Source organism: Saccostrea cucullata, unplaced genomic scaffold, assembly GCF_032062105.1.
Source record: "Saccostrea cucullata isolate Sc308-1 unplaced genomic scaffold, CSIRO_AGI_Scuc_v1 ctg7747, whole genome shotgun sequence".
Lineage (NCBI taxonomy): Eukaryota > Metazoa > Mollusca > Bivalvia > Ostreida > Ostreidae > Saccostrea > Saccostrea cuccullata.
Window position 1 is genome coordinate 49,058 of NW_026936943.1, and position 23,362 is coordinate 72,419.

At 33.4% G+C, this 23,362-nt stretch overlaps 1 protein-coding gene across 1 annotated transcript; it reads right to left on the minus strand.

The window, feature by feature from the left end:
* Positions 1 to 221: 221 nt before the first annotated feature.
* LOC134246915 (sodium-coupled monocarboxylate transporter 1-like) lies at positions 222 to 22,259 on the minus strand. The gene is made up of 16 exons (XM_062729260.1): positions 21,873 to 22,259; positions 21,351 to 21,419; positions 19,941 to 19,992; positions 19,743 to 19,810; positions 19,455 to 19,535; positions 19,107 to 19,180; positions 17,808 to 17,948; positions 17,068 to 17,203; positions 13,907 to 13,992; positions 12,020 to 12,132; positions 11,534 to 11,604; positions 9,399 to 9,485; positions 7,755 to 8,029; positions 5,458 to 5,558; positions 4,650 to 4,768; positions 222 to 3,868 (listed from the first exon to the last, which is right to left on the minus strand). Exons 1-16 carry the CDS (start codon positions 22,218 to 22,220, stop codon positions 3,701 to 3,703), a joined length of 1,989 nt encoding a protein of 662 aa, XP_062585244.1. The 5' UTR covers positions 22,221 to 22,259; the 3' UTR covers positions 222 to 3,700.
* Between the last annotated feature and the right edge of the window lie 1,103 nt (positions 22,260 to 23,362).

The window sequence follows — 23,362 nt, forward strand, 5'->3', positions numbered from 1 at the left end:
AACAGGTGAGCTAAAAAGTTATGTCCAAAAATGATGCTACAAATGTCAGGAGTGTAGCACCTTTTTGTGAAAATTTGAAAATTCACTTTTGAAATAAATAAATTTTTAAAATTCGTTTTTTTTAAAGATCTGTGAAATAGATTCAAGTGTGTCCTTTTCTCTCAAGAGAATAACATGATAGTATATATTCAAGAAGAACAATGTAAATACCAATGGTCTGGATTTTTTTTTTAATTTTAATCAGATACAATGCATTTGACTAGGTAAGTAAATCTACACTATAACAGAAAATGTCATGATTATGTAACACAGTGAATGGGTGAGAAAACGGAACACAAAAGTGAAAAAAAGCTACGTAATACCAGATTTATATTTTTGCTTTTGGTAAATAAAAACTCCACTTAACCTCTTCCAATATACTGTAATCGTATTACATTTGGCTGTGTACTCTTTTTAGCGGCGTTGGCGGATTGCAGCAACCGCTAAATCAAGTACATAGCTAAATGTATTGCTCGTACACACATAAATAAGACTATGAAGAAACGCACTAAATCAAATCTACGCTAACTTATTTAAAAGTCAATTTCCGCCAAATATCGTATAGCTAAATATAATACATTTATAGCAATTTACAAATAAGAAACAATATCATGTTACAGCAATTAAGTACAGTAAATCCCGCTTATAGCGAACACACATAAAATGAAATGATACTTCCAGCGAAGTGATCTTCACTCCCTGTTACTTTGAAACATATTGTAAACTTAACGGACATAACGAATTTATCTGCAGAACTGTAGCTCTCTGCTTGAGAAAATTTGAACATATAAGGCAGAGAGCTACAGGTCCAAGCGTTGTGAAAACCTTCGATTTACACCGCCGCTTTTCTTGTCACTCATTTTAAGTATAATTTCTTTTATGTTTTTAAAAATGATATCCGATACTTAACCAAACATTTTACTCCTATCCTTGAAATTATATATACGTTTGGACAGTTTCAAAAAGCTGTTTAACTGTGGTTATGGACGTAGAAATGGGAATCGTATAAACCGACATTCCAAAAACTGTTTCAAACCGTTGAAAAGTAAATAAAGTATCAATAATTGGAGTAAAATATACGATTACTTATCGGAGATCATTCTAAAAGCAAAGGAAAGCTTAAAATTAAAGAAGTAATAACTGAAGTGAGCAACAAAAAAGAAGTGAGGTTAATCGGAGATTTTTACAATGCATTGAGCCGTAGCTCTGTGCTTTATCTATCCAATTATTTTCAAACAGAGAGCTACATTTCTCCAGCTAAATTACGCTTATAACAAAGCAAAACCAACCATATCTGGCACTTCGTTATTCCTGTGAGCATGGTTTACTGTAATATGGCTTTTGACCTTTCTGTGAGACAAGTCAGATATCATTTTGGACATATACATTTAGAGTGTGTTACACAATGAACATTATGTTAAAAAATATGCTCCATGATGTTTAGTATGCTGCATGTACCAATAAGTACAGATGCCTCATCCCATTTCAAGCATTGATTTTTTTTTCTATGAAAAAAGATCATTTCTTGGGCAAGCAAAAACCAACAAAACATATCCTAATTCGTTGATATATTATATGCATAAATTGAGTTGGACCAGAATGGGCTTTGTTTTAAAACCTCTTTTAGGCTACCAAAATCAACTTTTTACTACAAAAGTGCATGCAGTTCACATGTGGAAAAATTTAGTAGATGAGCTTTTTGAAAAGCGATCAATGTAATGGTGTTTATCTTTCATTGTACTTTGATAATAACGGATACTAGTTTGGGATTCTAGAAGGCATACATCATCACCTTCCCCATAGCTTTAAAATATTGTAAACCTGTATATAAATGAAATCAAATTCACTAAAATTGTACTTTTACCGGTATATATGAATTTTGATTGTCAATTTAATACTTCTTATCATTTCTACAAGCTTTTCCTTCCCACCCCAACAAAAAATGGTAAATAATGGATCCACCCAGGATATATAAACAGTCTCATTTCATGTCCTAGTTTCGCAGGTTCTATGGTAGATAGATTGACTTTGCATAAATTTTTCTATCAAAAAAATTTATAAATGATATACCAGTATACATGTATATGATCTAATAAATTATACAATATAAATCTGAGATCTAAATAGAAATTTTCAAATTTTTACTCAAGTTTCAGTAAAATTTGAAGTACCATGACTGAACCTAGTATACTTTAATGCTGGCAAGTCAACAGAAGTGGTGCCGTTCATTACAATATAATGGTTGACGTTCCATCCACAAATGAAGATGAAAAATCAGTGACTGATTTAGCTTAAATGTGCAAAACATTTGTCAGTTAAATATTCATTTTCAAATTGTTGTTTAAATTCTTTTGTTCAAAATTTTACATGTACATGAATTAAACTTTAAGAACATATTTTTTTTCCTCCAACAAGCACATTAAAATCCTAAACAATGAGAGCTGGGCAGCATCTAAAAAATCTCACAGTTAGGAATAATCCTTGAAAACCAATATCATCTACAAGACATATTCCAAAGAAAAATTTGAAAGAATAAATACAGTGAAACTTATCAAATCTGGAAACAAATTGTATCCCAACACATTGTTCAGTTTAGAAAACTTTCAGAATAAGGCAACATTAAAAAAAAAAACCTGCTCTTATTGAAAAGGAGTCAAAGTTTTCATACAGGTAATTCAGAGGATCCAAATTAGACAAGTTTAGTCCAAACACTGTGTAATACTTGCAGGTTTAAAAATATTTGTAATTTATCATCAGATAGGAGTAAAAATGTGTCATGATACATAGTAGCATATCAAATAAATTCAAAAATTAGTGAAATACCATGAAAAGTGTGCTTTACTGTTGCTATCTCGTGAAAATAAGGCGTCATAAAAACATGATGATCTACAGGAGTCAGTGTCTCAAATATTGAGAATAACAAAAAATATTCAAATACTGCTACAACTGTGGCACTTCAAACATGACATGAACTAATGTGGAATCATTTTAATTCGTCAGGGTCATTGTTCGTGGGTAAGCAAAATTTTGGGTACATAATTTTGTAGGTAAGTTATATACTGTAGAAGCACAAATTTTCGTGGGCATAAAATTTCGTTGTTTTGTCATCAAAAATAGTTTCGTGGGCATTTAATTTCGTTGTTTTGAAAGTAAGACTATTCAATATATAGTCATATAAAGTTTCGTGTGGGATTTAATTTCGTTGAATATTGTTAACAATGAAATAAACGAAATTTAATCCCCCACGAATATTTGTGCTTTTACAGTATACAAAAGGTTCAATAAATAATTATGTTTACAAAATAAATGTTTGTGGAGATCTAAATTTGTGGATAAGGGTGACCCACCAACATTGGTCCCCCCACGAACATCGATGATTCCACAGTAATAAAAATGTAAACAGTAAACAAAAATATCCCCAAAAAAGTTTAAACCAAAATAAACAAAAATCGATGTTCTTTGATCATAAGTACTCTTTAACAAAACATAATGAAACAGCTTAGCTTTGCTGTCACTGTTACATAAAAAAATTAATTCTACCTACTGACAAAAATTCAGTGGATTAAAGCTTACAGCTTAACAAATTAACAGTGGACTAACTGTCAAACCAGTATAATTATCCCCATTTAAACTTGGAGGGATTGCACAGTTATTACGAATATCAAGAGTTCTTTAGACTCCTTGTGTACAAAAGCTGCACGTTTGATTTAGGGTTGGACTGGTGCCCATTTAACTGGGTCCCGTCCCCATCACCTGTCTCTTTATTATCCATGAGCACCAGATTAATGTCAGAGTTTCTGGTTACTTCTGAACTGTTCAATGTCTGATCCTGCCAAGGTACAATATAAAATTCATCACTATAAGAATTATCAAAGTCGTACTGATATATTAAGCAGAGTACAATGAAATATAATACAGTGATATTCCTAATATAATTATCTAAGGGAAAATATTTGCACGATTTCTGGCCTATTTCTTTTAGACATTAATATATATTTTGTAATTAAGCATTATTAAATGACTGTTTATATTAATTTTGAAATATGACTTTCAAACCTTTTAAATACTTTTATTCACCTTGTACACTCCAATACTAGTGTACTATTTCTATATAGTGTTGTACTTTGCATGCAATATGCCTAAATAGTAGTCAGGGTTTGAAACATGACACGTTTGAAACTAAGTTTATATATATTATAGTACAATATTATAGAGAACAGCGTCTGTGGTGTAATCGGTAGTGCGTGGAACTGACAATCAAAGAGTCGTGAGTTTGATCCCCGGTGTGGGCATTGTCGTTCCTCAGAAATGGAAGCCGTGCACCATTTCGGCATAGTATGCTTACGCTATATAAATTCTTAGAACACTTCGAAAATAGTTCAGTATTGATTATATAGAGACAAACTGACAGGGAGCATAATAAATGTGTATATAAATTGGCATATTAAAGATACTGTCTTAATAAATGATTTCATAAAGCTGCTAAAATATGAAGCTCTCTTCCTTACTACACATACAGTACATGCATGTTTTCAAAATAATTAGTTCAGTCTTGTCTATCTTTCCAAGACAGTGGTCTAGATATTTTTAAATGAATTATCTCCCCCTACCTCTTCCTGTCTTGTACAACAACCAATCTTCTTCCTCCATGCCTCTGGGAGACAACAACACAGCCAATCACAGACCGGGATTAAGTATTCAGGCTCCACCTCCTCTCTTTTCATTGGACCTGAGAAAAAGTATATAAAACTTACACTGTCAGTAATAGTCTTATTAAAATCAAACCTTCCACTTGTTCATTTATTTTGTGGTCACATGGCCATCATATTAAAGAAGCTACAGTATATTGGAAGATTTGATTTTATTTTTTTTTTTCAGACTGTGTAAGTATTAACAAAGAATGTGCTTCCTCACAGCAGTTTTATAACACATTTTTTAAGGAAGTATCAAAAGATCATTAGATTGCATACACTGTACAATTCATTTATCAGCTCTCATAATACAATTTTTTATTTATGCACAATCAATAAATGTTCATGAAAACAATTGTTAGCAACTACACTAAGTGGATGAGATTTTCTGATAGATTCCTGATACAGGTGAGGATCAGTATCTTCTACACCGATATTTCAAACACAAAGGTATGTCGAAGTGATTTGGAAGTTCCAACCACTTACTCTTTATGAATTATACACTCAATACCTTTCAAAGTTTTTTTTTCTTGGTAACACAAAATTGAAGATGAGAAGTTTGACTGTATATGTACATGATTTGAATATTTTAAAGTTTTTTTCTTGTTCCATTCAAACCCATTGACTGATAGTACATGTACACATTTTAATAATGTCATTATCTTCAAGCTTTTTTTTTGGCCCTATCAAGTTTGAGATAACAAGGTTTGACTGTAAATGGACTCACCTGTCACAACACTGACACCTAGTCCTACAATGACAGCTATAAGTAGTCCCAGGGTGGAATACCACAGGTAGGATAAGGAGTAGAGATCATGTAGAGGTGACCTGTAAAACAAAGAAAAGTAGGTCAGGGAGAAAATAAGTCAGGGAGTAGAGATCATGTAGAGGTGACCTGTAAAACAAAGAAAAAGTGGGTTAGGGAGTAGAGATCATGTAGAGCTGACCTACATAACAAAGAAAAAGTGGGTTAGGGAGTAGCGATCATGTAGAGCTGACCTACATAACAAAGAAAAAGTGGGTCAGGAAGAAAATACATGTAAGTCAGTGAGTAGAGACCATGTAGAGGTGACCTATATAACAGAAAAAGTAGGTCAGGGAGAAAATAAGTCAGTGAGTAGAGACCATGTAGAGGTGACCTATATAATAGAAAAAATAGGTCAGGGAGAAAATAGGTCAGGGAGTAGAGATCATGTAGAGTTGACCTACATAACAAAGAAAAAGTAGGTCAGGGAGTAAAAATCATGTAGAGGTGACCTACATCACAAAGAAAAAGTAGGTCATTGAGTAAAAACCATCTAAAGGTGACCTACATTACAAAGAAAAATAGGCCAGGAAGTAGATATCATGTAAAGGTGACCTATATAACAAAGGCAAATAGTTCAATGGGTAGGTGTAAATGTGACCTATGGTAGTTCAATGAGTAGTGATAGATCATGGAGAATTGAGCTAAATAACACAGAAAAAATAGTTCAATGAGTAGAGATCATGTAAAGGTGAGCTATATGACAATGAAATAAAAAAAAAACAAGGGGATAAGGGAGAAGTGACCTACAAAACACTGAAACAGAAAACAACTTATTTAAAGCCGCTTAGTCAGATTCTAATCTCAAAAAAATATATTCGTATTTCTTCTTGAAAAAATAATTATCTATAAATTGTTTCAACTTTTGTCAAATTATATCCCCAAAGTCTTTTTCTTTTAAAGATATCGAAATTCAAAAGTTAAAAAAGTAATTTTTGTTAGGTCACACAAAAAATAATCCTATGTTGATATCGCGTGAAATCACCTTCGAAAAATTTAATTTATCGCTTATACATGTATCTCATGAAGAACAAACACGAGCATTTTTTTCACAACTAAGTACTTATACCTGTACACGGACAATATTTTAGCCTTCGTTACTAAACTTCCTTTAAAAAAATCTTTAAATATGCATATAAATATAAAAACTTCTATGGATTATGTTTAACTAATTTCTTAATTTTTAAAAGACTTAAGCTTCTACTCATGGAAAAACATACTCGGGTTTGAACTATCTTCATAGTTAGACATAATTGATAAATTAATTTTTTTCAAAGGTGACTTCACAACAAATCTTAACTTCCCGTCAGGAACTTCTGTTTGTCAATAAGGTTTTTGATCTATGTTTTCCTTGTAAGGATTGTTGTAATAAACTATTAAATCAATCTAATAATTTATTTTTATATATTATCTATGTAAGGCCATAATAAAAATATTCCAAGATTCTCATCCCTGCCCGCCCCGATTTTATACCCCCGCCTAGATTTTTTTTTTATTTCTGTTTTTGTTCTTCTTAATTCTGATCGGGATCAGTATTCATCTACCATTCTACTTTCGTTTTAAATCCCGCGAAAGTCGACATGATTTTGACAGCTGAAAAGATGGTAATTGCTGTAATACATGCGTATATATTTTAAACAGGGGTCATTGGTTGAAAAAGATTGGTGATGTTGTGAAGTAAGAGATAATTGAACCTTTACTTTGACTATTATTCCGGTATTGTAGATAAAATTACACTGATTGACCAGGTCAATAGAAAAATGCAAAATTGAAAAAATATAAAATAAAAGCTGCCCGCCCGCCTCGATCTCTAAAAATAATCGGATGAGAATCTAGCAATTTATTTATTATGGCCTAATGACATACTTTTATTGTGTAAGATAATATGTGCCTGTTTCGGATGAAGCGGCTTTAACGAAAAGGCAATGAGATCTGACACATAAACACTGTAATAAATTGAAAAAAAAAAAATCAATTTTATCAGAAAGGCATTTTTTATAAAGCGCATTATTGTTAAAAACATATAATGGAAGAAATATTGTTTTCCAGTCTCTTTAACTTGTCAATCCTTCTGTTTTTATCTTATCTTATTATACTAATTTTGCTTCAAGTTCACTTTGAACGTTTTTTCTGCAGTTAATAAGATGTTTGAATTTTGATGCTTTTTCTGATAGAGAGAAAATGTGAAAAAAGAAAATGGATTTGATTGCTAAACTCACCTGTCTTTGGCAACTTCAGTAGCGTGCGTTGTGATAATAGTAGAAATATTGGTCAGTACCATAGAACCGTTGAAATGAGGGATGGAATAATTGAGAATGTTTAAATTCACTGATGTCATGGGGGTCATTAAGGTCATAGGGGTCGTAAGGTTAAGGTCGGCAGCACAGGTTTCTGTAGGAAAGTCCAGCCTCTCTTTGACTCCTATCACACTGTACTTAGCTATACCTATCCACATCATCACAGCATAGGATACCAGTGGCCCCACCATAGCGCCCTGTCAAAATTATACAAATTATAATTATTCCATTTGTTGGTGATGATGTTGGTGGTGATGTTGATGTTGGTGGTGATGTTGATGTTGGTGGTGAGGTTGATGTTGGTGGTGATGTTGATGTTGGTGGTGAGGTTGATGTTGGTGGTGAGGTTGATGTTGATGGTGAGGTTGGTGTTGATGGTGAGGTTGTTGTTGGTGATGTTGATGTTGGTGGTGATGTTAGTGTTGATGGTGAGGTTGATGTTGCTGGTGATGTTAGTGTTGATGGTGAGGTTGGTGTTTGTGATGGTGATGATATTGGTGAATAAGTAAATGTTGGTGATGAAGTTAGTGTTGATGTTGATGATGGTGTTGGTGATTAAGTTGATGGTGATGTTAGTGGTGATGATGTGAACATCAGGGTTCGACACTAACATTTTTAGGCTTTGGTCCGGCCGGACTAGTGCTTCTTTACTTTTACTAGTCCGTGGGCAATTTTATTAGTCCGTCAAAAATAAAAATAAATAAATAGAATTAATGTTGCAATGTACTTTTTATACATTTTTGAAATAAACAAAGCATTTACATGTAATGTTTATACCAAGAATTCGTTGAAATCGCACAATCAGGAACTACGATCATATTCCCGATCTCATTCGTTTCTCTCTATACATGATTACATCATCTAAACATCCAACATCTTTATTCATGTGACATACTAAATCATGATCACTAAAATGTTTAATTTCATACCAATAAGTCCTAATATTAAGCACCGAATTGACTCAAATTACCTAACTTCCCGCCAAGAAGCTAGAAAGCTAAAAATGAATATTGGTTTTTCAAGTTGTCGAAAATTTGAACATCGGTAAATTTGGTTTTTTTTTCCAAGAAAACTTTATTAGTCCATTCGGACTTATTAGCTATAAATTTTATTAGTCCGAATGAAAATGTATTAGTCTGAGACTAACGGACTAATGTTAATGTCGAACCCTGAACATTGGGTGATGATGATAAAGTTGGTTTTGCTGTTGGTGCTGGTGGTGATGTTGGTGTTGATGTTAATAATGAATCGAAGGTGGTGGTGATGTTGGTTGTGTTGGTGTTGGTGATGATGAAGAAGTTGGTGTTGATGTTTGTGATGTTGGTGATAAGGTTGAAGTTGTTGGTGATGATGTTGATAGTGTATTACATGTATTATCAAAATAAATCGCAAAATATATTTACATATACATTATGTCCCCTCGACATCTCATTTATGAAAGCAGTTCATCACAAAGTAAACATAGTCCCAGTCATAGCCAAGTCTGACACGCTGACGCAGCAGGAATGTAAACAACTAAAGAGGAAGGTCATGTATTTATATAAGAAACTCTGTTTTTTGACTTACTATCCAGTTACATGAAGGAAAAAATGCCCCTAACACCACAAATCCATTCAATGCTCCACTGGCTGCACCCATAAAGCTTAGAGAGATCTACAAGGAAAAGAACTTTTTAATATTCACCATATACTCTAGATGTAATTTTTCTGAGTGGAATTATAATTTCTTCCTTACACATGTATGCAAATCCAATCACAATTCTTCTGCAAAAACTTTCCTCAGCAAACAAAAGATCCATTTAAGCTGAACACAACTCGTAAATAGGCATACGCCATTTTCAATATCATTATCTACAATACATCAACATCAGGGTACTAGTATACTCTCCAAATTCGTTACACCTGACTGCTTTATTGTGAAATGACGACCTGTGTTTGTGCTGGTTATTTTGCATTATATTTGTTTACACTTTATTGCAGTTACATATGTATTTGTGTTTGTATACTGAACTGACCAGTGCAACTGGTGTAAGTGTCTTTGGTATTTTACTTTCCTGCATTTGGAATAAGTACACAATTATTTGATGTCGCTACAGAGCATTGTATAGCATAAGTCTGTGTACACTGGTGACAATTCAATACACTGAAGTGACTATGTGACTGGCTCTATTCATAGGGGCCTGGAGATATAGGATTGAAGAAATATGGCAGAAAATTTCTTTTTCTTTTAAATTTACAAATTGTGTTCAGCTTTAAGTTGATAAACATGATAAAACAATAACCTGTGAAATTCTATACAGGCAGATTGTGATTCCACAGAATTTTGACTAAAGTATGTAAACAAATTTTGTTTCATCATTATGCTCTACAATTCTGCACATTACATCATTAAGGAATAATAATTGGTTCTGTCTGTTAGAATTTTAACAATAAAATAAAAGACAACTACTTTACTTTTAAGGTAGGATTCTTCTCACATTTCTTGTATTTAAAAATTAATGAAATTTTCACAGAATCAAGAGGACAATATCACTAAGTGATGGTATCAGTGAGATTAAATTTGACCGTTTAATATTAGAGGCAAGGTCAGGTCAAGGTCATTACCTTTTTCCTGGACATTAATAATAAAAAATTACTGTTTCCAATCATGTGATCCCTACTTGTTATTCAAAAGATTGAATTTTTTTCTTTTTGCATAAAAAAATACTACCATATATGGCCTTTAAGATGATACTACCAAATTGACATGGATATTTTAAATAAAATGGATATTTGCTAATCCGAATTTCCTCTACTTTTCTTAAATTTTTAGGATTTATTAGTTATTTTTATATGCTTCCAATATTTAACTTTTTCCAATATTCACATATAGTAAAGTTGTTACATAAAGGTAAAAAATGTTACAAAAATTAAAAGTTTTGATCATTTACTAAGAGAGAAATAACACTTTTTACGGATTTTTGGCTCAAATTTGTACTTAGAGTTGAAGCATTTAAAAGCCAACACAGTTCTTGTATGTGTGAAAAATCTTATTTATTTGATATATTTTGAAACTTTAGTTCCTTATTATTAATTTAACTTACATTTGAAAATTTCGTCTAGTCTTTGATTGCGTAAAAATTACAATTAAATTCAATGTTCTATAATAATTTTGAGAGGCACATAAGAAGATATTTTCCTATGCCACCATTCTGCCAAAAATATAGTCCCTGCTAGTTTTCAAATGCAGTTTACCATTTCTATTTAAAGTTGTATAATTTTGATGAGGAAAGAAAAAAATGGACTTTTAAATCGCTTATATCTAAATATATAAGACATATCAACAAATGTACTTTGAATATTCCATCTAGTCAGAAACCAGAGAAGAATCCTACCTTAAGAACCATGTTGTGTTTCATAAAATTCATATTTTCAAGGGTAATAAATTCAATCTAAATGGTGGTCTTGTTTCTCAAATACATGTATTTTAAATGCCTTCACATTTTTTTCTACAGAAATATATAACTTAATTTTTATGCCTTTAGAATTTGTTGCTTTTTTTTGTTTCATGTGATCTGAATGAAGATCCAATTGAATGAAACAGAAATTCAGATATGGCAATTCAACTTTATTTGGTCTCGGGAAAAAAAAATATGTCTTGACAATCTTAATCTCACAACTTGGTTACCTGGTTGTATTTGTTGATGACTTTTATTTGCTTACCTGTAAAACTGTTCCTCCTAGCTTCCTGACAATAAATGAAACTCCTAACCCAAGAATCCCAAACAAAATCACTGAAAAATAAACAATATTCTACTTGATTCAATAAATGACAATTCACCATATATAATAAGTTGATAGTAAAAATCAGTCATTAAAATTAGATGTTCCAAATTTGCCACCTATTCTCAACAACATCCAACTGGGGGTCATATCATTTCAATTGTGAATAAACATGAAAATTTTGTCAAATCAGCTTCAATCAAGCTTCAGTTAACCATTTTTAAATTAGTTCCATCTCATCTCAACATTATTGCTGTTAAGTAGCCTGTCTTATGTTGAGGTCATCAAAAGGTCACTCTGATGTCACCTCGAATGGTATGTTGCAGATTCGAAACATGTAATTTTGATTCGAATGTAGAAAAAAATAAACAGGAAAATAAAAACAAACATCCTTCAGAATCATACATGTACAATATAAGGAATTACCTAACATTCGGGTTATCCACGCGTGGACGACCTCAGATTTATTTTTAACGTGAGGTTTTATGATGTCCTCCCATGATGTGGCTACTTGTGAACTTAGATTGGATGAAACAGAACTGCAAGAGAGAGGAAATCTTTTTCAAATTGATAAACAAATACAAATAAAAATCATTATCTACAAGTCTATTCTAGCAATAAGTCCCCTGATTTCACAAAAAAAAAATAATTCAACTGAATCCTTAATAAACAAGAGGCCCAGGGGCCACATCGCTCACCTGAGCAATTGGCTAGGAAAAAGCACATTTCAGATCAGAACTGAATGTTAACTGAGGGGGGGGGGGGAGGGAGGAGGGGGCTTGAATTTTAACCTCCCCAGGGGGTCATGATTTGAACAAACTAGAATCTACACTACCTGAGGATGATTCCCTATAAATATCACTAACCATGGCTTTGAAGAACTTGAAAAGAAGATTTTAAAAGGTTTCCCTATTTATTCCTAGCATGTAAAACTTTTATCGGTCATTTGGCCCCACTCTACCCCTGGGGGTCATGATTTGAACAAACTAAAATCTACACTACCTGAGGATGATTCTCTATGAATATCACTAAGCATGGCTTTGAAGAACTTGAAAAGAAGATTTTAAAAGGTTTCCCTATATATTCCTATGTAAAACGTTTATCGGCCATTTGGCCCCACCCTACCCCCGGGGGTCATGATTTGAACAAACTTGAATCTACACTACCTTAGGATGATTCTACAGGAGTTTCATCTTTCCTGTCTCAATGGTTCTTGAGAAGAAGACTTTTCCTATTCCTATGTAAAACTTTGATCAGCCATTGTGGCCCCACCCTACCCCAGGGGGTCATGATTTCAACAAATTTGAATCTACATTACCTGAGGATGATTCCATATGAGTTTCATCTTTCCTGGCCAAGCGATTTTTGAAAAGAAGATTTTTAAAGATTTTTCCTATATATTCCTATGTAAAACTTTGATCGACCATTTTGGCCCCACCCTACCCCCGGGGGTCATGATTTGAACAAATTTGAATCTACAATACGTGAGGATGATTCCACATGAGTTTCATCTTTCCTGGCCCAGTGGTTCTTGAGAACAAGATTTTTAAAGATTTTTCCCATATATTCCTATGTTAAACTTTGATCGGCCATTTTGGCCCCACCCTACCCCCGGGAATCATGATTTGAAGAAAATTGAATCTACACTACCTGAGGATGATTCCACTTGAGTTTCGTCTTTCCTGGCCCATTGGTTCTTGAGAAGAAGATTTTTTAAAAATGCCATTAATTTTTCGCTAATTCATAATTATCTCCCCTTGGAAAAGGGTGTGGCCCTTCATTTGAACAAAATTGAATCCCCTTTACCCAAGGATACTTTGTAGCAAGTTTGGTTGAAATTGGCCCAGTGGTTCTTGAGAAGAAGATGAAAATAAGAAAAGTTTACGACGACGACAACGACGACAGACGACGGACAAATTTTGATCAGAAAAGCTCACTTGAGCCTTCGGCTCAGGTGAGCTAAAAAGGGAGGGGGATATGAATCATTTTCCTCTAATTCTTACTTTTTATATTACTCCTTCCCCTTTTCTTCAAGGAATATAATAATTACACAAATCAGTTGGAGAGAAAAATTGTGTTAAGTTTCTTCTGTTTTAAATACGTATACATTTACTGTTGATGCTACAGTGCACGAACTATCCCCACATCCCATCTCACAACCCCCCTCACACACACACTACTTACCCCCCGCCCCTCCCCCCCTCTTCCCCCTTCCCTGAGAATAGTACAAACAGGAAAGATAAGAGCAAAAAAACTTTTCTGAAACTTTATCTTTGATTTTTTTTAAAAAGTAAATTTATCAATGAATCTAACCTTAATGCCCCACTAAAGAGACCAGCTATGAATAAACCAGGTACTCCTGGAACATGTAGCATTTGAATCACGAACAATGGAATGATCTGAAGTGCAAAGAAAAACAATAACAGAAATATTAATAAAGAACACATTTTATATCTCATGCATGTGTGCTGAAAAATCTTGAAAATCCTGTCCAAAGTTATTCATTAAATTAATACAGAGCTGCCAACATTCGGAAATGAAAAATAGTAAGGCATGGTCTAGGGACCGCCTAGGCCCCCTGCCTCTGAAGATGTTTTGTAAATGGATGTGCAATCAGAGCAATTTAAGGCATGTTTCCATTTTGTTTACTTTCCAATATTGACATGAATGCAATCAGCCATCTAAAACCGAAACGATGATGCAAGTACGCATTGTAAGGATTATGAATATTTAATTATAGAAGTAGAAACTGCATGTAGACGGGCAGTTATGAAATTCCGATATTTTAAACTCTGCGAAATATGAAGCATATAGAGAGAAATCATAAGGTGTATTTTGGACACTAATTTCGGAAGACTTACGCCAAAATCGTAAGGGTTGGCAGTTCTGTTAATATAGATCACCAAAATTAGTAAACACCTGATTTTTGCAAGATAGGTAATAGGCAGTATGAGATTAGCTTCATTACTAATTGTGAACAAATAATATATTATTTTTTAAGATATCAAGTATTTATCAATTGAAAATAAATGAGTCTTTTAAATGATATGACAATTTAGAAAGTAAAATCAACAAGAGGCCCATGGGCCTAATAGGTCACCTGAGCATTATGCAACAACTTTCCTGCAGTGATTGAATCTGATCCATGTTTTAAGCCAGATGCTATTATAATAGCATTTACAATTTTGATCATCATAACTATACACTTAGCAGTTGCTTAGTTTGGTTACTTGATACCCATAGGCAGGGTAAGGGAACAAAAAATGCATTTCAACAAATCAGTAATATTCAGCAATAATCAGTAGTGACTCTACCACACATGAACCCTTGAATCTTGCACAATTTTTAAAAAGGCATCCTTGCTTTTCAAAAATATTTGATTAATACCAAGGAGCAGATTTCAAACAATTCATTCATTTTCAGTATATAAGTACAGCCCCCCCCCTATGGTACTGCTGACCCTGGGGCCATGAAATTCACAATTCTTGAAGATAAGGGCCTTTGCTCATAACTATATAGGTAGTTCATCTGCTTAATACACAGCACAAGAAGAAAAATTCAAAGATTTAATGTTTTTTCACTATACATGTGTAATCAATAGAGCCCCGCCCTAGCACCAGAACCCCTGACCCTTGGGCCATAAAATTCACAATTTGGTAGAGGTACTCTTGCTCATCATAACTATGTTCTTAGTTAGTTTATTTAAAACATAGGAGCAGAGAAGAAGATTTTCAAAGAATTCATGTATTTTCACTATATAATCAATAGAGCCCCGCCCTAACACCAGAACCCCTGACCCTAGGGCCATAAAATTCACAATTTTTTGGTAGAGGCACTATTGCTCATCATAACTATGTACTTAGGTAGTTTATTTAACACACAGGAGCAGAGAAGAAGATTTTCAAAGAATTCATGTATTTTCACTATATAATCAATAGAGCCCCGCCCTAACACCAGAACCCCTGATCCTGGGGCCATAAAATTCACAATTTTGGTAGAGGTACTCTTGCTCATCATAACTATGTTCTTAGTTAGTTTATTTAAAACATAGGAGCAGAGAAGAAGATTTTCAAAGAATTCATGTATTTTCACTATATAATCAATAGAGCCCCGCCCTAACACTAGAAACCCTGACCCTGGGGCCCTAAAATTCACAATTTTGGTAGAGGCACTATTGCTCATCATAACTATGTACTTAGTTAGTTTATTTAACACACAGGAGCAGAGAAGAAGATTTTCAAAGAATTCATGTATTTTCACTATATAATCAATAGAGCCCCGCCCTAACACCAGAACCCCTGACCCTGGGGCCATAAAATTCACAATTTTGGTAGAGGTACTCTTGCTCATCATTACTATGTTCTTAGTTAGTTTATTTAAAACATAGGAGCAGAGAAGAAATTTTCAAAGAACTAATGCATTCTCACTTATAATATAATCAATAGAGCCCCGCCCTAACACTAGAAACCCTGGCCCTGGGGCCCTAAAATTCACAATTTTGGTAGAGGCACTATTGCTCATCATAACTATGTACTTAGTTAGTTTATTTAACACACAGGAGCAGAGAAGAAGATTTTCAAAGAATTCATGTATTTTCACTATATAATCAATAGAGCCCCGCCCTAACACCAGAACCCCTGATCCTGGGGCCATAAAATTCACAATTTTGGTAGAGGTACTCTTGCTCATCATAACTATGTTCTTAGTTAGTTTATTTAAAACATAGGAGCAGAGAAGAAGATTTTCAAAGAATTCATGTATTTTCACTATATAATCAATAGAGCCCCGCCCTAACACTAGAAACCCTGACCCTGGGGCCCTAAAACTCGCAATTTTGGTAAAGGCACTATTGCTCATTATAACTATGTACTTAGTTAGTTTATTTATTACACAGGAGCAGAGAAGAAGATTTTCAAAGAAATAATGCTTTTTCACTATATACTTATTTAGCCCCGCCCTAGCACAAGAACCCCTGACCCCAGGGCCATGAATTTCACAATTTTGGTAGAGGACTCAATGCTAATTACAATCATTTAAACAGTTTGACTGTTTGATGTCCAGGAGTAAAGAAGAAGATTTTTAAAGATTGCATTAATTTTACTGATTTTGGCCCCACCCCCCAGGCCCCAGGGGGGCAGGGATCATGAAATTCACAATTTTTGTTCCCCCTCACCCATAGATGCTTTGTGCCAAATTTGATTGAAATTGGTTCAGTGGTTGCAGAGAAGAAGCTGAAAATGTTCAAAAGTTTACGACCGATTGACGACGAACGACGTACGACGACGGACGAAAACAGATAGCAATAGGTCACCTGAGTGACTCAGGTGACCTAATAAATATATTAAAATAAGTATGAAAAGTGTAATGGGAGCCATTTCACTGATGATAGAACTAAGTAACACTGCATGAAAATTTTAAACAAAATCAAGATCAAGATATTTCTTACTTGATAATAACACTGAATTTTGCCCCACCTGATTTGAGCTTTTGATTTCTTTATTGGTATAAGGATCACATCCTTTCATTGCGTAGAAAGCAAACACGGAAATCCCAGCCAAACAGGCTGTTGTCACCATTACGAAAAGTCCAACACAGTTCAGCAAGACAGCGCTACAAAAAAATTTGTCATTGTATGATTCCAAAAGTCTGCAGAGAATCAAGAATGTAGTCATATTTATAGTGCTTAGACTTAAAAATCTAAAAACCTGATTGGAGTCAAGAAAAACTTTCTAGATATCTGAGGATTTAAAATCTTAATGTTAGAATACTGAAAGTAAGACTGGTTGAAATATCCAAATCACTTTGATGTATACAGGCAAAATGTCTTATCTTAAACTCAAATTGGACCAAGAAAAAATCCCAGCAATACCTGATATTTCAAGATATCAAGGTTTGAAAGACTTCCACTTCACTTCAACATATGTATGAATTTTGATGCATTGGTGTTAGAGATACCTGTAAACTGTATGATTGGGGTATTTATCTACCCATATTTGAGATACAAAAGTTCAATTCAACTGTACATTCCAGCCAACTGAGGTACTCAACTTACACTTTTGCTTTCCCAAGCGTGGCCAAGACAGCTAGATGAGAGACTGTTTTTCTCCTCCTCAGTAAGGGCTAGCTTGCTTAATGAGGCACCCTTTACTTACATTTGCCCCTCCCCTCCCCTTTGGTGAGGCCTAGCCCACTAAATGAGGGACCCTATACATACATTTTTGCCTCCTTCAGAGAGCCTAGGGCACTAAATCTCTGTATGCTCTGCTGACTAGCTCCAAAGGTCCCCACCCAGTTAATCATTCCTCCGATGGTTAATGCCCAGAATGTGTGCCGAACTGTTGGATCAAAATCAAAACTGTAAAAAGGAAAATCATCAACTTTAAGTTCAGTAAAACAATCATGCTGTAATTAGTGTTTAAGTTTCAGTAACGCCAATGCAAAGAGAGATAACTCTAGCTGAGAAAAGTAACTTTTCTAAAGTAAATTCCATCTTTTACTGATGTGGAATTGTTTACAGACAGATTGACAAAAAACCATTATTAAATAATGTTTATAACCTTCTAGTCTCTAACAAATTGAGCTTTTGAAAAAATAACACACTTTAAAACAAAGAAGATCGGGGGATAAGGCAGGCATAGTGCCTATAGTGCAACAGATAAAAAGTGAAAAATTAAATCTCAATTATATCTAAATTCTATTTGATATTTTACCTAATAATAAGGTATATTTAATGTAAAATCTCTACAATTCACAAAAATCTCACAAAGGCTGAAGATATTTGCCTATGAAAAAGCATACACACTCTAAAAAGAACAAAAATGATCATTTTCTCATACTTAAACAAAATTTTTCAATATGAGTGGGTCTTCGCTCCATTATTTTGAAAGATAATCTTAAAAGTTTGCAATAGAATGTACAATTTTTGGTTTACAAAAACATGGAGCGAAGGCCCACTATACCTTAAAAGTACACTTTTATGACAAAACATTCGCATCTTTCCGAGAAGTACTTTAAGTGCATTAAGTCAAGGGTCATATCACAAACATGATTTAAATGCCCAAAATCATTATGAGCAATGTAGCATAGTGGTTAGCGCGTTAGTCTCAATTTCAGAGCAGTATGATTCATCGGATTTTTATTGCTAGGGTTCAAATCCCAAGAATACCATCTAATATTTTTATAAAAGAAAATTTTTAACGAGATCTTTTTTTCTCTCAGAAAAGGTATTTTTCTAATAATATCATAAATTTCAATAATGAGAAGTTAATTTAAATACTCAATTCACATACTGAATATGATTTCTTAATATCTGACGCTATAGGCATTCTGCCCGCCTTGTTCCCCCATCTTCTTCAAGATTTAATGCTATTTACAGGATAAGTCTCATTATAAGCTAATGCTTTGAACAAATATGATTTATTATACATCATTAAGCATTTCTTACCAAAATGACATTAATAAATACACAGTGCAAAGCAATTCTTGCCAGTGATCATCCATGAGTTAAACTTACTTCCAGAAGTTGATCCGTCCCCACTGATCATTCAATTCCCACACCTTTGAAAATCCTCCTACTTCTAAAGTAGCCTAAAAATAAGTCACAAGTATAAAAAGAAATGTGGCATTAAGACACCAATTACACTTATATTTTTTAAATTCATAATTTTGTTTTAGAGTGATTTACTGTTGAAATCTAAAATAAATTTTCCATCATATTTGCTACCATCAGATTCTAAACATCGCCCATTAAGGCATAAATAAATATCACTTAGCATGCATTTTTACCATTCTGAAAGATATTGCAAGTGGGTGAGTTTTGATAGATAAAAGCGCATAAACTTAATTCATATTTTCACCATACCTTTATGACAATAGTTAACAGAGTACCAAACATGATGATGGACTGGAATGCATCCACCCATACCACAGCTTTTAGACCACCCTGTAATTTTCAAGCAAGTGTATATAAGCACTTTGATATAACACTTTTAATCCACCCTCTACATGGCAACAAAACCACAGCTATTCAAGATTTAATAAAAATGTCAACACTATAGAAATGAGCATTATGATTAACATAAGTTATAAATATAACTGTTTAACTTAGCAGGAAAAAACAGAAATGAACAGAACCCTGTTTGGAACTTACCATAAAAGTGTAAAATGTACAAACAAAACCTATCAGAAGAAATGAGGCCCATTCAGGAAAACCAGTCACTGAAAAGAAAAATGAAATATTCTGAAAAAATTCAATCATAGCAATATACAAGAAAGATACTTTGCCTATGGCTGGAACTCTATTTTAACAGTACAATTTCTATATACAGAATTTTTCTAGTACACTGACCTGCATATAAGGCTGTAGCTGGAGCAAATGATGCAATTCCTGTATATATCAGCTGAAATAGATTCTTTGATGGTGAATAATAAGAAAAGCTTACTGGGCAGAGTTGTAAACATTTTAACACAGTTATGTAATACATCAGACTCTCTAGTTCCATGCAAAGTGTACATATGCATGTTTCATAGGTATGGTGAACATGTGCTGGCATGTTTGTTAAGTAAGCATATAATTAAAATTTAACTTTTGATGAACATAAGTTAAAACACTGTTGCTCATTTATATGCAAAACATTTTCTTTTAATTTCATAAATAATAATACACTCAGAAGGTACAGTTAAACACCTTACAGTAAAGTGCCATGAAAAATCCATTTGACTTTTATCATAATCATAATTAATAACATGCATGATTTGTTCAATTTCCCATACCCTTTAAAACCAGGGGGAAAGAAAGTCAGTTTGCAATAAGTGTGAATTCATTAAAGCAGGTTCATTATCAGTCAGGGGCATGGTGGAATCAAGTTATTTGTTAAAATAACTTGTTTAGGTTACTTCACTTATTTATTACTAAACAAAAATGTAACTCAAATGAGTTTACTTAATGCTTAAAAAATAGAATGCCCATCAGTTTTGCCAAATTAAAACATTAATATTTTGAGTTTGGTGATGATTTAAGACAATTTAAGGCTAAGAAAACTATGAATATATGTACTTCTTTTACCGGTAATAGACTCAACAAACTTAATATCTCATGAGCAGATATGATGATATTTAGAAAATAACATTGATATTTTTGAAGGAAAATAATTCCATTTCATTAACATTTCAGACTTCAATTACACATCTTCCGCCAATTTTGTCAACATTGAGACTAATTTTCCTAAAATCTTTGGATATTACTGTACAATCTCTATGTTTTACATTTTTTGTGCAAAGCTGTAGATTTTTGTGCAAGAGTTTTAAAGTGAGATGGGTTAAGGATGAAATAATGGAAATAAGTCATAATTTGTTGGATTTCAATGTGTTAAATCTAAAAGATAGATTACTTTTACTGTCATGAACGTTTTCTTAATAACCCAAGCACAGCATGAATAAAGCTATTCAGATGCCAGTAGGTTTACAATAATGAGTAGTAAAGTATCAATAACAGGAATAAGTTACTGAAGAAAAGCATAATCAGGGAAAGATAACCCAAAATGTTGAAATTTAATAACTGAAACAAATTATTTCAAAAATAACTTGTTTCCATGATGCCCTTGACTGATCATAAGTGAATTCTTTTAGTATGAAGTTAATATATGAATTTTAGTATAAATCATTATATGAATTATTGACACAAGCTCTCCCAAAAGATTCAGTCTATCCAGGTTTTACAGTACATGCATTACTATTAAACTGAAGCCTTTATACTCACAGAGGCAAATATATTGATGACAGTGGCTGTCAGTCTAGCTGCCCGGGACTTGAATCTTAGTTCTATATACTACACAGAAAAACAAAACAAATGTCAGTGAAAAATTTTTTTCAAGATTTTACTTGAAAATTTTTTTTTGTTTTCATTTATACGTAAATTCTCTCAGCATCTATAACTTATCATTAATAGACTGTTAAAATGATTGATTTAAACATGGCACCCCTAGTACACTAATGAAAGTAATGTTCAATATATTCAAGATTGCTAAAATTGATTGAGTGATTTGAATGACTGAGAATGGGATCATAGATTTTAATGTTTGATGGTAAATTCTTTAAAAAAGTAATGTTTAGGGTGTTAGATATAAACATGAAAATTTCAAAGGATATATAATATATACAATTGTAGTAAACTTTTCGTGTCTTCATATATTACTGCAATAAGTTTATACTTCATTTTTGGGGGTTGAGGGAGGGGGGATACAAATGCAAACATCTTTCTCAATAAAATATTTCAAAATACCTGATACATGCTCGTCAATTTCAGTGGATAGAAAAGTGGTACAAACAAAACAGCTGCCAGTGCTGCAGCCGTCATTTGTCCGAATACGTATAAATAATACTGCGTTCCTTTGGTGTACATTTCTGCAGGTGCCCCAAGAATCAAAATGGCTGACAGGAATGAAACCAAAATAGATACGGCCACAGGAACTATTTTCAAGTTGCGGTTGGCCATCAGGAACTCCTTGGTGGTCTTCTGCTTCCCTCCCGCCAGGGCATAGTAAACCCCGATGCATGCCGAAATGATGAGGAGCCCTGAGAAGACTGCCCAGTCGACCCCTGTGAAGTTATTTTTAGGAAGTCCTGACATGTTTGTTTTTTCTTTCAAGGAGGTTCTAATGTCAGCAACATTTTTCAGATAATATTACAGACCTATTTAAAAGAAGGAAAAGGCAGATTGAAAACCATGGAGAAACAGCAGACTTTTGTGCATAACTAATTAACACTTTTTCCAATAGTTGGCTGAATGACACTCACCTCACCTGTCACAAGTGTCAGTCAATATTTTTTTTTTGTAGCTGCAAAACTGCATAATTTAAAGCTCTCGATCTGCTTGAGAAAGTTGGGACAGAGACAAAAACAAACATTGACGACATAAATCATTGCTTGGATCAGTTGCTCTCTGCTTTAACTGTCCGAATTTTCTAATAACTGAAGTGAGCTACAATCCTGCAGCTAAGCCTATACGGCTATACTAGCCTTTAGAACAGGTCCAGCACGATCTCTTGATTAAGCTATATAGCTTGATTTAGCTATATAGCTTTATTAAGCTATTCAGAATAGCTTGATTAAGCTATTTTCTCAGACTTTTTTCTCAAATGTGTTATTTTTTCAACATGTGCTATAAGTCGCACCTTGGTGCAGTGGAAATATTAGACTTTGTACTCTTCTGAATACAATGCATGTAAAAATCACTCACCAAATTGCGTCTCCTTGAGAGACTTTGTACTCTCAGTTTTTAAAGTTTTGGGGCTATTGATGAGTGACCACACAGTTATTTCTTGAATGAAATTATAAAGGAGGCCAGTCATGGCCAACAGGATAATTGATTAGTAACAGTTCAGCACAATGAGAAGCAATCATACTTACCCAAGCCTCACCGGACACACAGTTACTCAAACAATGGAAATTCATATTTTGCTTAAAAGTATTCAACAGCAGCAATGTTAGTACTTTTTATGATTTAGGCTGTAGTTTTGATAGTCTATAGAACATATCTGAATAGTCAAATATTTGCGACTTTTTGTTTATTTCTTAAAAAAAAACGTTTTTGTGAAAAATTGCATATCAAGCTATTTTGAATAGCTTGATAAAGCTATATAGCTTTTTAAAGCTATATAGCTTAATCAAGAGATTGTGCTGGACCTGTAGAAAGCTCCATCATATTGAAGTTGAGCTAAACCATAGGTGCAAAGAAAAGTACCTTATCTTTAAATTTCTTAAAAAGTTTTC

What these genes read in the sequence shown, in the direction of transcription:
- LOC134246915 (XM_062729260.1), bottom strand. Translation starts at nt 22,220, where the DNA reads ATGTCAGGACTTCCTAAAAATAACTTCACAGGGGTCGACTGGGCAGTC. An exon ending in AATTGACGAGCATGTATCAG is followed by an intron (nt 21,420 to 21,872) that starts GTATTTTGAAAT and finishes TTTTCTGTGTAG; the next exon opens with TATATAGAACTAAGATTCAA. An exon ending in AGCTACAGCCTTATATGCAG is followed by an intron (nt 19,811 to 19,940) that starts GTCAGTGTACTA and finishes TTTTCTTTTCAG; the next exon opens with TGACTGGTTTTCCTGAATGG.